We start from the raw sequence: 13388 nt of genomic DNA, 5'->3' as shown, positions 1-13388 counted from the left end.
AATCTGCTTCTCCCTGTTCCTCTGCCCATCCCCCCTGCTTGTGTGCGCTCTCTCTCTCTCAAATAAAATAAAACAAAAATTTCATCTTCACATATCCTATTATTGTCATATATTTTAATCACTCCCATAAGACATTTTACTATTTTATAATTAACTTAGATATTTATCACTTTGCTATTTTTTCTTATATTTCATACCTAAAATGTGGGATTATGTCCTTTTCAGTTAAAGCACATCTTTAGGATTTTTATGGTCTGCTGCTAGCCAATTACTTTTATCTAACAAATGTATTTAACCCTCACTTTTTAATAAATATTTTATTAATTAGAGAAAGAGCATGGGTGGGGGCTGGGAGGGGTAGAGGGAGAGGGAGAAGCAGGCTCCCTCCTGAGCAGAAAGCTTGATGTGAGATTCAAGACCCTGAGATCATGACCTGAGCCAAAGGCAGATGCTTAACCAACTGAGCCACCCAAGTACCCCTTAGCCCTTATTTTTAAGATATTTTGTTTTATCCGTCTCTTCCACTAGTATGACATGAGAAAAAATAACCAAAATGAAGGCAACAAAGCATACAAAGGGTACACAAAAGAAGCTAGTAACAATAAATCCAAATAGATCAGTAACTATGATTAAAAATAAATGAACAATGACAAAGAAAAAGCATTTTATATTACTACTCAATAAAATGTGCATGAACTTAAAAAAAATGAACTAAATACTCAAAAAAATTCAGGTGCCCCCATGTACTAGTAAAGAATGTATTTTGTTGTTGTTGGGTGCAGTTTCTATATATGAGCAAGAGATTACTGTCTGTCAACTGATGTCTCTCATAAACCATAAAAACTCCTCAAGTATCCAGATAGCTTCTGTCCCATTTCTTCTTCTCTCCTTCTGTAAATCTGATTGCACAAATGTTACCTTCTTTTAAAAAAACCTTTTTTTAAGTAGTTCTCCATGCCCAACATGCAACTTGAACTCATGGCTCTGAGTTCAAGCGTCATGAGTTCAAGTGTCACATACTCTACAAACTGAGCCAGCCAGGTTCCTAACAAATGTTCCCTTCTTGTATCAATCTTTACCTGTCTTTCAAATTTCTTTTCTCTTTTCTTCTCTGCACTACATATGGATTTTTCTTTAAGTAGGCTTCACACTAGGCATTTTTTTTTTAAAGTAGATTCAACACTCTTGGGGCGCCTGGGTGGCTCAGTGGGTTAAGTAGGTTCAATACTCTTCACCCTAAGATCAAGACCTGAGCTGAGATCAAGAGTTGGATGCTTAATTTACTGAACCACCCAGGTGCCCCCACATGGATTTCTTTAGATCTACCTTTGTGTCTAATCTGTTGTTAGACTCCTTAAATTTTCGTTTCCCAGCATCTAGTAACTTTTATTATCTCCTGCTCTATATTTTACCCTTACATTTAGTTCGTAGTATATGATAAGTCCACTATTTATTTATTTATTTATTTGAGAGAGAGCAGGTTCCACACCCAAGAAAGAGCAGGGCACAGGGCTCGATCTCATGACCTGGAGATCATGACCTGAGCCAAAATCAAGAGTTGGACACTTAACTGACTGAGCTACCCAGGTGCCCCAAGCTTAACATTTAAAGACTTTATGAGTCTGCTTCTGCTCGTGTCCTATCACACTGTTTTATTTCTTTATGTGTTTTGTAATTTGAATTCTGAGTCGATGATGGGTTCCTTCATAGGATTTCCATTTGCTTATGCCGGGAGCCTAAAACACTACTAGCGTATGACCACTACAAACTAAATTCTTGTTTTGAGTTTTTTAGAATCTTTATTCCTTTGAGTTGTATGAATTTGAGTCATGCTGCTAAGCACCGTAATAGAAAATAATTAGTTCTAACTTTGGCACAAAGACCTAAAGGACTAGAGGGGTTAGAATAAGCCACTTATCTCTACAAGGTTACTTCTTGTTCATGACCCAGACTTAGATGAGGATAATTAATTAAGGGTGAAATATATAAAGATATATAAATAAAAATATGTGTATTAAATATACATAGTCAGTGCATATAAACCTGTCTATAAACCATCTCAGCTGTTAGAGCACTTGGATGTCATCAGATATGTGGCTAATAATTGTATTTCAAAGAAGTATAGTCACTGAAAAGAAAAAGAAGTTGTCTTAAAGTTGTAGTAATTCTAAGATATTCTTCTTGTTACGAATTACCAGTTGATGGAGCGCCGGGGTGGCTCAGTTGTTAAGTGTCTGGTGCCTTTGGCTCAGGTCATGATCCAGGGTCCTGGGATAGAGGCCTGCATTGGGCTCCCTGCTTCTCCCTTTCCGACTTCCCCTCCCCTCTCTCACTGTTTCTCTGTCAAATCAATAAAAATAAAATCTTAAAAAAAAAAAATTACTAGTTGAATCTGTAAATACTGACAACTTTTCTCGATGCAAGAATATTCTTCAGTTACCACTATATATTTTAAAGCATTTTAACATTTATACCATTCAAATCAAATGTAATAATTAACACAATATAGGAAAACTTCTAGTAAAATTATTTTATTTAGTTTTAATATCCAACACCAACAGCTTGAAATAAGAATTTCCATGGTCTTCAATTAAGCTGTATCCCACTTTCTTTTAGAATGTCTTGTTTTTCATTAAAATAATTTCTAAACCACTCTATGTGTTCAATCTTCTGTTTAACACTCAGGTATGGGTTTTTGGAAAGGCCACAGGTTACCAGCTCCATGAAGTGGCGAATTGGTCCTTGTTTTGGAAAATCTTTCAGGTGTTTATCCAGAAATACATGTTCATGAAATTCTGAACCATCATCATCAAAACCTAGGAAATGAGATAAAATACAATTTTGAAGTAAAATCTCTATTGCAAAATTAGCACTAATGAATATTACAGTTAAAGCCATCAACTTTGGAGTTAGATCTAGGTTTGCCCACCAATTTAACAACTGTGTGACTGGGCAAATTAATTAACTTCTCTGAGCATCAGTTTTCAGGTATAAAATGAGGATTAAAATAGAACCTTCTTCATGGGGTTTCTGTAAAGATTACATAGATACAAAGCTTATAAAACTCTTATAATGCCTAGCACATTATAAATGTTCATTATAAATGTTCACATTATGATTCGTATTATAAATGTTCAAAGTGTAGCAGCAGTTACTGCTAATAAAAACTTCAGTTCTACAGCAACCACTAAGAAAACTACACAAACTACACAAAAAAATTATATAAATAAAACAAAATAGAATCTTAAAACATGTTCAAGCAGCTCACAGGGAGCCCTCCCCCCCAAAAAAATGTAATGAGAAACAGAGAAAATGAAAAGAAAACAAGCAATAAAATTGGAGACTTAAGTCCTAACAAATCAATAATTACTTCAGATGTAAATGGTCTAAATACACCAATCAAAAGACAAAGATTGGAGAGTGAATATAAAATCATGCATCCAATGATATGCTTTCTATAAGAAACTCACTTCAAACACAAAATCAGAAGATTGAAAATAAAAGGATGGAGAAAAAAACATCTTGTTAACATTAATTTTTTTAAAAAGCAAGCGTGAGTGGTTATATGATTATCAGACAAAAGAGACTTCAGAGCAAAACAAAAAAAAATTACTAGGGAGAAAGAAAAACATCTCAATTAGAAAATTAGCCAAGATAAAGAAGAACTGAACAACAACAACAAACATTATCAAACTGACGTCTACAAACACTCCACCAAACTATTTCAGAATACAAAATCTTTCCAGGAGTTGATGGAGCATTCACCTAGCTGGACCACATCTTGGGTCACAAACCGCAACACATTTAAAATAAGTGGAGTAATACACAGTACATGCTCAGATCATAATGGAATCAAACTAGAAATCAGTAACAGAAAGACAATAGGAAACAGTTAAAGATCAAGCAATATACTGAAAAAAAAAAACACTAAGAATTGAATGAAAATGAAAACACAACAAATTAAAATTTGTGGGACACGGCTAATGCAGTGCTACGAGGGATACATACGGCACTAAATGAATACAGATGAAGAGGGAAAGTCTCGATCAATAACCTAAGTTCCCACCTCAAGAACTAGCAAAAGAGCAAAATATTCTAAATCAAGCAAAGGAAGGAAATAATAAAGATAACATCCAACATCAATAAAATTGAGAATAAAAAAATAGAGAAAGATCAACAAAACCAATACTAGTTCCTATCAAAATCTCAGTAAAGTTTTGCCAACAAATTTATTCTAAAATTTATATGGAAAGGCCTAAGTCCTAGAATATTATAACAATCTTGAAAGAGAAGAATAAAATGGGAGCAATAATGCTAAGATTTACTGAAATAGCTATAATAATCAAAAGTGTGGTATTGGCAGACGGACAAACAGATTGATGGGACAAAAGGGACGGCCCAGAAATAGACCCTGTTATGAATCGTATCTCCTCAAAATTGATAGGTTGAGGTCCTAATCCCCAATGTGACTATATTTAGAGACAGGACCTTTAAGGAGGTAATTAAGGTTAAATGAAGTTTTAACAGTGGATCCCTGATCCCTCCTATTGGGGCTTGATCTCACAACCCCGAGATCATGACCTGAGCTGCAATCAAGAGTCGGATGTTTAACCGACTGAGCCACCCAGGTGCCTCAATGCAACCAAAGATTTAATAAAGGTCTAGAATATATAAAAAACAAAACAAAACAAAACAAAACAAAAATCCTCCCAAAGCTCTATAGTAAGAAAACCAAACAATCCAATTAGAGAATGGGCAAAAAACAAGAACAGACATTTCACTGAAAAAGATAAATAGCAAACACACACAAGAAGAATGTGGTCAACCTCTCGACCCATTAGGGAAATGCAGATTAAAACCACAATGAGCTATCAATACACATCTATCAGAATGTAAACACATCTAAAAGAAAAACAGCGACAACATCAAATGCTGGTGAGAATGAGAAGCCAGATGGTTCACATTGCTGGTGAGAATATAAAATGGCATAGCCACTCTAGAAAACAGTTTGGAAGCTTCTTCAAAAAAATTAAACACGCAGGGGATCCCTGGGTGGCTCAGTTGGTTAAGTGTCTGACTTCCGCTCAGGTCATCTCAGGGCTCTGGGATGAAGCAGTGTGTCAGGCTCTTCCCAAGCCCTGGGCAGGGAGTCTATTTCTCCCTTTCTCTCTTCCTCTGTACTTCCCCTGGCTCATGCTGCACTCTCTTTTTCTCTCTCTCTCTCAAATGAACAAATAAGTAAAATCTTTAAAAAACAAAAACAAAACACACAGAACTAAACATGTAGGGCACCCCGCTGGCTCAGTTGGTAGAACATGTGATTTTGATCTTGGGGTTGTGAGTTTGAGCCCTATGTTGGGTGTAGATATTATAAATAAATAAACTTTAAGAAAATAAAAAAGAAAATAAAAACTAAACATGCAGCTACCGTATGATGAAACAATTTCACTCCTGGGTATTTACCCCAAGGAAACAGAAATTTACATTCATACAAAACTCTGTACAAAAATATTTATAGTACCTTTATTCATAATAGCCCCAAACTGCTAACAACCCAGATGTCTTTTACCAGGTGAATGCTTAAAGAAACTATAGGGCACATTCAAATCATGGACTACTACTCAATTAAAAAACAAACAAAAAACCTCAACCAACCAAACAACAAAAAACAAGGCACAAACATACTGATACATGCAACAATTGGCTAAATTTCCAGGTAATTAATCAGGCTGAGTGAAAAAAAGTTAATTCCCAAAGGTTACACACTCTATGATTCTATTTGTATATATTTCTTGTAATGACAAAATTACAAAAATAGTGAATGAATTTAGTGATTGCCAGGGATCCAGGACTAAGAAGGGGAGGCAGTGGAAGGCAAGCAGGTGTGGCTTAGAAGGGCTCTAAGAGGGGCGCCTGGGTGGCTCAGTGGTTAAAGCCTCTGCCTTCGGCTCAGGTCATGATCTCAGGGTCCTGGGATCGAGTCCCACATCGGGCTCTCTGCTCAGCAGGGAGCCTGCCTCCTCCTCCTCTCTCTCTCTCTGCTTGCCTCTCTGCTTACTTGTGATTTGTCAAATAAATTAAAAAAAAAAAAAAAAAAGAAGGGCTCTAAGAGGGCTCTGAGATGATGGAACCGTGTATCTTGACCGTGGTGGTGGTTTCCTGAGTCTACACATGTGATAAAATTGCACAGAACTAAATACACATGTATAAAGGAATACTTGTAAAGCTGGTGACATCTATAGACGGTTGGAGAATTGTATCAATGCCAATTGCTTGGCTGTACTACGGTTCGGTTTTGTAGGAAGTTAACTATTGGGAGAAAATGGGTAGAGGCTATCTAGGATATTTATTATCTCTTCAGTGGCATGGGAATCTACAATTATCTCAAAATAAAAGGCTTAAAAGCTTTCTACTTACTTGGAGTTAGTTTATATTTACTGAAAGAGATTTAAAAAAATTTATTTGGATACTTAAAGATCTATACTTTATTTTTATTTATTTATTTTTAAAGATTTTATTTATTTATTGGACATAGAAAGAGAGATCACAAGCAGGCAGAGAGGCAGGCAAAGAGGGGGAAGCAGGCTCCCCGCTAAGCAGAAAGCCCGACACGGGGCTTGATCCCAGGACCCCCAGATTATGACCTGAGCCAAAGACAGAGAGGCTTAACCCACTGAGCCACCCAGGTGCCCCTATACATTATTTTTATTAAAACTGAAGTAAATAAAAAATAAATCAAGGTGGCAGACAGATAAATGGCCACATATCGTATCACTCTCATGCTTCTAGACATTCCCCTTCACAATGTGATTTTGTCATTCTTTGCATAAATGGAGTCTGTTTCTCAAACCCTTGAATTCAGGGTTGGCAAGTGACCTGCTTTGGTCAACGGGCTATTACTCAACACAGTGCAAACACAGGCTTGAAAAGTACCTACACATCAATCCTTGCTCTTCCTTGCTGTTATGAACCTTACTACAGTCATGTGAAGAAGTCCAAGTTAGTCTTTGAGATGATGCGTGACAGATAACCCAGTTATCTCTACCTCCCCTGACAAGAGCTGGCACCCACAACCAGACATGTGAGACAGGCCACTCTAGAGGGAACTACCCACAGCTAAGCTGCCAGAACTTACCAGAAAACCCATAAATTCAGGAGCAGTTGTAAGTTAGTTGTTGTTTTACTAATTTTGGTGGTAGCATGTTATGTATCAAAAACTGATACATTTCCAAACTTACTGTACTTAACACTTTTTGGTGGCATATATATGGCTAAAGAATATTCAAGAGCAAGACTCTGTTAACTGTGTAGTAGTAAAAACATGATTAAAATTAAAGTCAAAGTTAAGGCCAAAATAAAAATGCTTTTATCATCAATCCAATATATAATAACTATTACAAAATCTAAGTGGGAATAATGCCATCTAACTGCTCTTATGAATCTCTATGCTGGCAAAACAAAACAGAAGGGACAGTTATTAAAAATAACAACAACAACAACAACCTGGAAAAAAGCTACTTCAAAATGGAAAATAGTTTATATGTTTTATGTGGTAAAACAAAACACTGCAATTTTCTATATAAATGAAAAACACAACACTGGAAAGTAAAGCTGTCAATACAGGACACGTCATTTTGTCATTTTCAGTATTATGTTCAGAAACTGGCATGGCCCACCCCTAAAAATAAAACAATTTTCCCTCAAAGCATCAGAGTAAATTTTCATGAAGCTAACTATTAGTAGAGAGAGCATGACATTTTATTAATCTTAACATTTAAAAATAAGAAGTACAGAAGAATAATATTAAACTGTTGAGGCTTCAAATTCTAATGCCACTCTCTTAAAGTATTCTCAAGTTCCAAACTGTATACTGAGGGGAGTGATCAAAGTGAGAAAGTTTCCACAGTTCTTTTCCTGTTTTTCATTCGGTAACAATTGCCTCAAGGAGCTGGAAATGAGATACCTCCCTTTCCCATCCTGAAGCATCAATAATATGTACAAGTGTATATGGAAACTTGTCACATTTGTCTCCCTAACCTGGCCAAAAGACATTTTTTTTTTCTTTTTGTAAAAATTAAACTTGGCTCAAAACCCAGGTCAAATTTAAGATAAATTTCTTTGGAGTTTGGACATTCAAGATTTTGATGAACTGAAGTTTTTTTTTTTTTTAAAGATTTTATTTATTTATTTGACAGAGATCACAAGTAGGCAGAGAGGCAAGCAGAGAGAGAGAGGAGGAAGCAGGCTCCCTGCTGAGCAAAGAGCCCGACACGGGGCTCCATCCCAGGACCGCGGGATTATGACCTGAGCCGAAGGCAGACGCTTTAACCCACTGAGCCACCCAGGCGCCCCGAAATGTTTTATTTTTGAGGACAATGTACACTAACCCTTACTTTCCTGTTATCCTATTTGGTGGTTCCTAGCAAATACACACCCTCACTAACAGTTTAAGATTTAAGACCCTTGCAGTATAATAAACCCTCTCATAATATTGTTGTAGAAACAGAGATGATGATGGTTGATGATGCTTTACTTGTATAATCTCACTTGATTTTCAGAAGAATCACCTGAATTCAGAAGAAGAATAAATTTTATTTTTATTCCCATCATTTTATAGACAGGGGAAGTGAGGCTTAGTGAGATTAAGCATACAACTCACTCAAAACTTGAACCCCTAACCACTGTTTCACCTATATAAAGTCACATGTTTGGGCACCTAGGTGGCTCAGTTGGTTAAGAGTCTGCCTTCCACTCTGGTCATGATCCCAGAATCCTGGGATCAAGCCCTGAATCAGACTCCCTGCTCAGAAGATAATCTGCTTCTCCTTCTGCCCCTCACTCCATTCATGCCCCCCCCTTCATAAATAAATAAATAAAATCTTAAAAGAAAAAAGTCATGTTATTCTACCTCAATATTGTGTTTTAGAGCCATATTTTTAATTATGATGACTCAGAACACCCACGTTTCATCAAATAAGGAATTTTTCCCTTAATATCACACACTGCATTCTGCTAATTTTTTTCTTTTAAAATTCTGTGTTCATACAGAAGGGACATGAACTAACATTTATTTCCATGTATTATACACTAAGAACTGTGCTGAGCAACTCAAATAACTTTGCCTTAGTTCTTACATTCTTCCAATGAGGTGCCTTTAATTTTACAGATGAGGAAACTGATCTGGTTTTTTAACCTCGGGAGGTTAAATTGTTTTCTCAAAGGCAAATGTCTAATCACTGAGAGAGCTAGATCTGTACTCTGGTTTGCACAACTGAAAAGTCCTTGGGCTTTTTTTTTCACCCTTCCCTGATACCTACCAGAGTATGGAAAGCATAATACTTCTTTTTTTTTTTTTTTAATTTTTTTTTTTTTTTTAAAATTTTTTTTTTTTTTTCTTTTTGAGAAAGAGCAAGTATGAGCGACTACAAGCAGGGAAAGCAGCAGGGGCAGAGGCAGAGGGAGAAGCAGGCTCCCCACTGATCAGGGAGCCTGATGTGGGTCTCGATCCCAGGACCCTGGGATCGTGACCTGAGCTGAAGGCAGATGTTTAACTGACTGAGTCACCCAGGTGCCCCTGGAAAGCATAATACTTTGAGAAATATACATTTTATATACACCCGGTGAAACACAGCAACATAGCATCCTTTATGACTGCATATACCATACAAATCCACAAAATATTCAGAATTTATTAAAGGAATTATCAGTCTCTAAAAAGTTTTCCTACACAAAGTAATAATTTATGAAGATATAAGACAAAATATTTCTGATACTTAAGCTTCCATTCCACTTATTAATCCAAACAAATGAAAGATTATAAAAAAACAAAATGTTACAATGACAGCATACTACTACAAAGGTTAAAATATGGACTACATTTTCCTAAGACTTACTGCGATGTTTACATTTCCTAGCTAACGGTACCATAAAAGTAAATGAATCTCTTCTAATTGAAAATACACCTAAAAAAAAAAAGGATAAGAAATAAATTGCATAGTAATACTGTTTTCCTTTTGAGTGAGAGAGAAGTAATATCTCCAGAATAATCTTCAGGAAAGTAGATAACATAGCGTCTAGCAGTTCAAAGAACCTACGTATGGAGCCAGAGTTCCAAAAGATCTTGAAGTCTTCTAACAATTTTGCTTTGAGTAGCATTTAAGCACAAGAACCTTACATCTCATTAGTGCAATAGTTTTATGAGTAAAAGATAACCAGCATAAAACTTAAGAGTTGTAATGTTCTCTAAAACCAAAATCATCTCATACCCAAGATTTAATGTATGAGAAGATTTTCTAGGTAATCTCCTGCTTAGCAATTAGGAAACTGTCATCATTTGTAATCAACATCTTCAAGTCACATAGAAATTCATGACACGGGGCACCTGGGTGGCTCAGTCATTATGCATCTGCCTTTGGCTCAGGTCATGATCCCAGGGTCCTGGGTTCAAACCCCACATTGGGCTCCTGATCTGCAGGAAACTTGCTTCTCCCTCTCCCACTCCTCCTGCTTATGCTCCCTCTCTCGCTGTGTCTCTGTCAAATAAATAAAATCTTAAAAAAAAAAAAAAAGAAAGAAATTCACGATACATTTCTACCGTATGATTTTACTTGCTTTTAAAATATTTTTTTAAATATTTTATTTATTTATTTGACAGACAGAGATTACAAGCAGGCAGAGAGGCAAGCAGAGACAGAGGAGGAAGCAGGCACCCCGCTGAGCAGAGAGTCCCATGCGGGGCTCGATCCCAGGACTCCGGGATCATGACCTGAGCCGAAGGCAGAGGCTTTAACCCACTGAGCCACCCAGGCGCCCCGCTTTTAAAATTTTTATTATTTTTTTAAAAACAGGCTCCATGCCCAGCTCAGAGTCCAACACAGAGCTTAAGACCTGAGCTGAGATCAAGAGTTGGGACGTTTAAGGGCGCCTGGGTGGCTCAGTCGCTTAAGTGTCTGCCTTTGGCTCAGGTCATGATCCCAGGGTCCTGGGATGGGAGTCCCACATAAGGCTCCCTGCTCAGCAGGGAGTTTGCTTCTCCCTCTGCCCCTCCCCTCCCACTCGTGCTCTCTCTCAAATAAGTAAGTAAAATCTTCCAAAAAAGAAAAAAAGAGTTGGACCCTTAACCAACTGCGCTTCCCTGGCGCCCCCTAGTTTTACTTCTTTATTTTTATTTATTTATTTTTTTTTTTTTACTTCTTTATTTTTTTAATAAAAAAAACAGAATTAGGGGCGCCCGGGTGGCTCAGTGGGTTAAGGCCTCTGCCTTTGGCTCTGGTCATGATCCTAGGGTCCGGGGATCGAGCCCCACATCGGGCTCTCTGCTCAGCAGGGAGCCTGCTTCCTCCTCTCTCTCTCTCTGCCTGTCACTCTGCCTACTTGTGATCTCTATCTGTCAAATAAATAAAATCTTTAAAAAAAACAAACCAACCAACCCAGAATTAAGTGAAATTCTAACTTAAAAAAAAAAAAAAGGTCAAATTTCTTTTCAGACACCACAGAGATATTTATACAAAGTTTTCAAATTCATATAAATATCTAGACTCTATGACTGAACACCAACCAGATTTAATCTTCATACAGAATTTTATAAACCTATGAAATTAACTTACCGGCTTCATTGTTAATTGGAAACTCCCACAGCTTCCCCTCTTTCGTCCACTGGATCATCTCTGCAAAACCATTCTGAAGGGGCTGTTCATTTACCATGGCTAACTGCTTCGCAAATTCCACTTCCCAAAGTGAAGGTGCTGTCTCTATAATAACATTTCAAAATAATCACAAGTCAATGTATATATCTTTATTTTTTTTTAAATGATATAATCAACTCTAAATTAGTAATACATTTCAGGCCCTGAGGATTAAAATAAACAGTATATAATGAAAGGTCACTCACTGAGAGCTAAAGCTAAAGGAAGATGACAAAAAAGCCTACAGCGACAATTCCTGCAAGCCTTAGCATTTACTACACTGCTAGGCAAGCAAGCCCTAAAGTCTCACCATCCCCTCTACTGGAAACAAAAAGGAATGTGTATTTTGTTTAAGAATGTTTTCATGAATGTAAGTATTTTTTTAAATATTTATTTATTTATTTTAGGGGCCCCTGGGTGGCTCAGTTGGTTAAGCGTTTGCCTTCAGCTCAGGTCATGATCCCAGGATTCTGAGATCAAGCCCCACATTGGGCTCTCTGCTCAGTGGGGAGCCTGCTTCTCCCTCTCCCACTCCCCCTGCTTGTGTTCCCTCTCTCACTGTGTCTCTCTCTCTCCATCAAATAAATAAATAAAATCTCTGGAAAAAAAATAAATATTTATTTATTTGAGAGAGAATGAGAGGGAGAGACCACGTGTGCAAGAGAAGGAAGGGGGCAGGACGAGAATCTTAAGCAGACTCTTCCTGAGCACAGAGCCCGCCGACCAGGGCTGGATCTCAGCCCTAAGAACATGACCTGAGCCAAAATCAAGAGTTGGATGCTTAAATGACTGAGCCACCAAGGTGTCCCATGAATGTATTTTTTACACAACATGTGACCTTAATAGACTTTAAGTCTAGCCTCTTTATCTTTATTTTTAGTCTGTCAAGATAAGACACAATATACTACTATTAATGACCAAAGAAATTAAATTAACATAAAAATGACGATACTACTAACGGATAAGGAGCACTTACTCTGCTAATGCTTTTTATGCATTAGTTCATCTCATCCTCACAACCAACTCTATGAGTAAGTTCATATAAGGTTAGCTTATGACCACCATCATATCACATTTCAATCATTTATTTGCTTTGGAAATGGAAGACATCTTTCAAGAATGAATCATATTTCCACCAGTCACTGCTGGTGGGAATGTAAAATGGTACAACCTCTTTGAAAAATAGTTTGGCAGTTTCTTAAAAAGTTAAAAATACACTTAGCATATAATTTCACTCCTAGATACTTATCCAAAACAAAACTATGTCTACACACAGACTTGTATGTGACAGTTCATGTATGACCATACCTAGGCTTAATTAGCCACATTTACAGAATAATCCTAACAGGGGCGCCTGGGTGGCTCAGTGGATTAAAGCCTCTGCCTTCGGCTCAGGTCATGATCCCAGGGTCCTGGGATCGAGCACCGCATCGGGGTCTCTGCTCGGCGGCGAGCCTGCTTCCACCCTCTCACTCTGTCTGCCTCTGCCTACTTGTGCTCTCTCTCTGTCGAATAAATAAATAAAATCTTTAAAAAAAAAGAATAATCAAAACAGCAATATCAGTCACATTTTATAGATTTATTCAGTAGGCAATGACCAGCCCATGTCTTTTCTGTGATCACGATCATCACCACCATCATCACTGTCATTGCTAACGGCTGCAACTATGTCCTGAATGTCAACTGTGGTTTTGGCACTGTGCC

The 13388-nt window shown here is 37.3% G+C and overlaps 1 protein-coding gene across 1 annotated transcript; it reads right to left on the bottom strand.

Moving 5' to 3' along the window:
- Positions 1-2511: 2511 nt before the first annotated feature.
- Positions 2512-11797, bottom strand: LOC116863432 (28S ribosomal protein S31, mitochondrial-like). Its single transcript, XM_032850882.1, has 2 exons — positions 11607-11797; positions 2512-2816 (listed from the first exon to the last, which is right to left on the bottom strand). Exons 1-2 carry the CDS (start codon positions 11701-11703, stop codon positions 2587-2589), a joined length of 327 nt encoding a protein of 108 aa, XP_032706773.1. The 5' UTR covers positions 11704-11797; the 3' UTR covers positions 2512-2586.
- Positions 11798-13388: the final 1591 nt, after the last annotated feature.

Source organism: Lontra canadensis, unplaced genomic scaffold, assembly GCF_010015895.1.
Source record: "Lontra canadensis isolate GAN:19392208 unplaced genomic scaffold, GSC_riverotter_1.0 scaffold1172, whole genome shotgun sequence".
Classification (NCBI taxonomy): domain Eukaryota; kingdom Metazoa; phylum Chordata; class Mammalia; order Carnivora; family Mustelidae; genus Lontra; species Lontra canadensis.
The sequence above is the reverse complement of the archived record's forward strand: the minus strand, read 5'-3'. Positions and strand labels throughout refer to the sequence as shown.

Bases quoted from the DNA above. Each gene is read 5' to 3' on its own strand.
- LOC116863432 (XM_032850882.1), bottom strand. From the start codon at position 11,703: ATGGTAAATGAACAGCCCCTTCAGAATGGTTTTGCAGAGATGATCCAG. The intron at 2,817-11,606 runs GTAAGTTAATTT...CTCATTTCCTAG, and splicing joins TCCAATTAACAATGAAGCCG to GTTTTGATGATGATGGTTCA.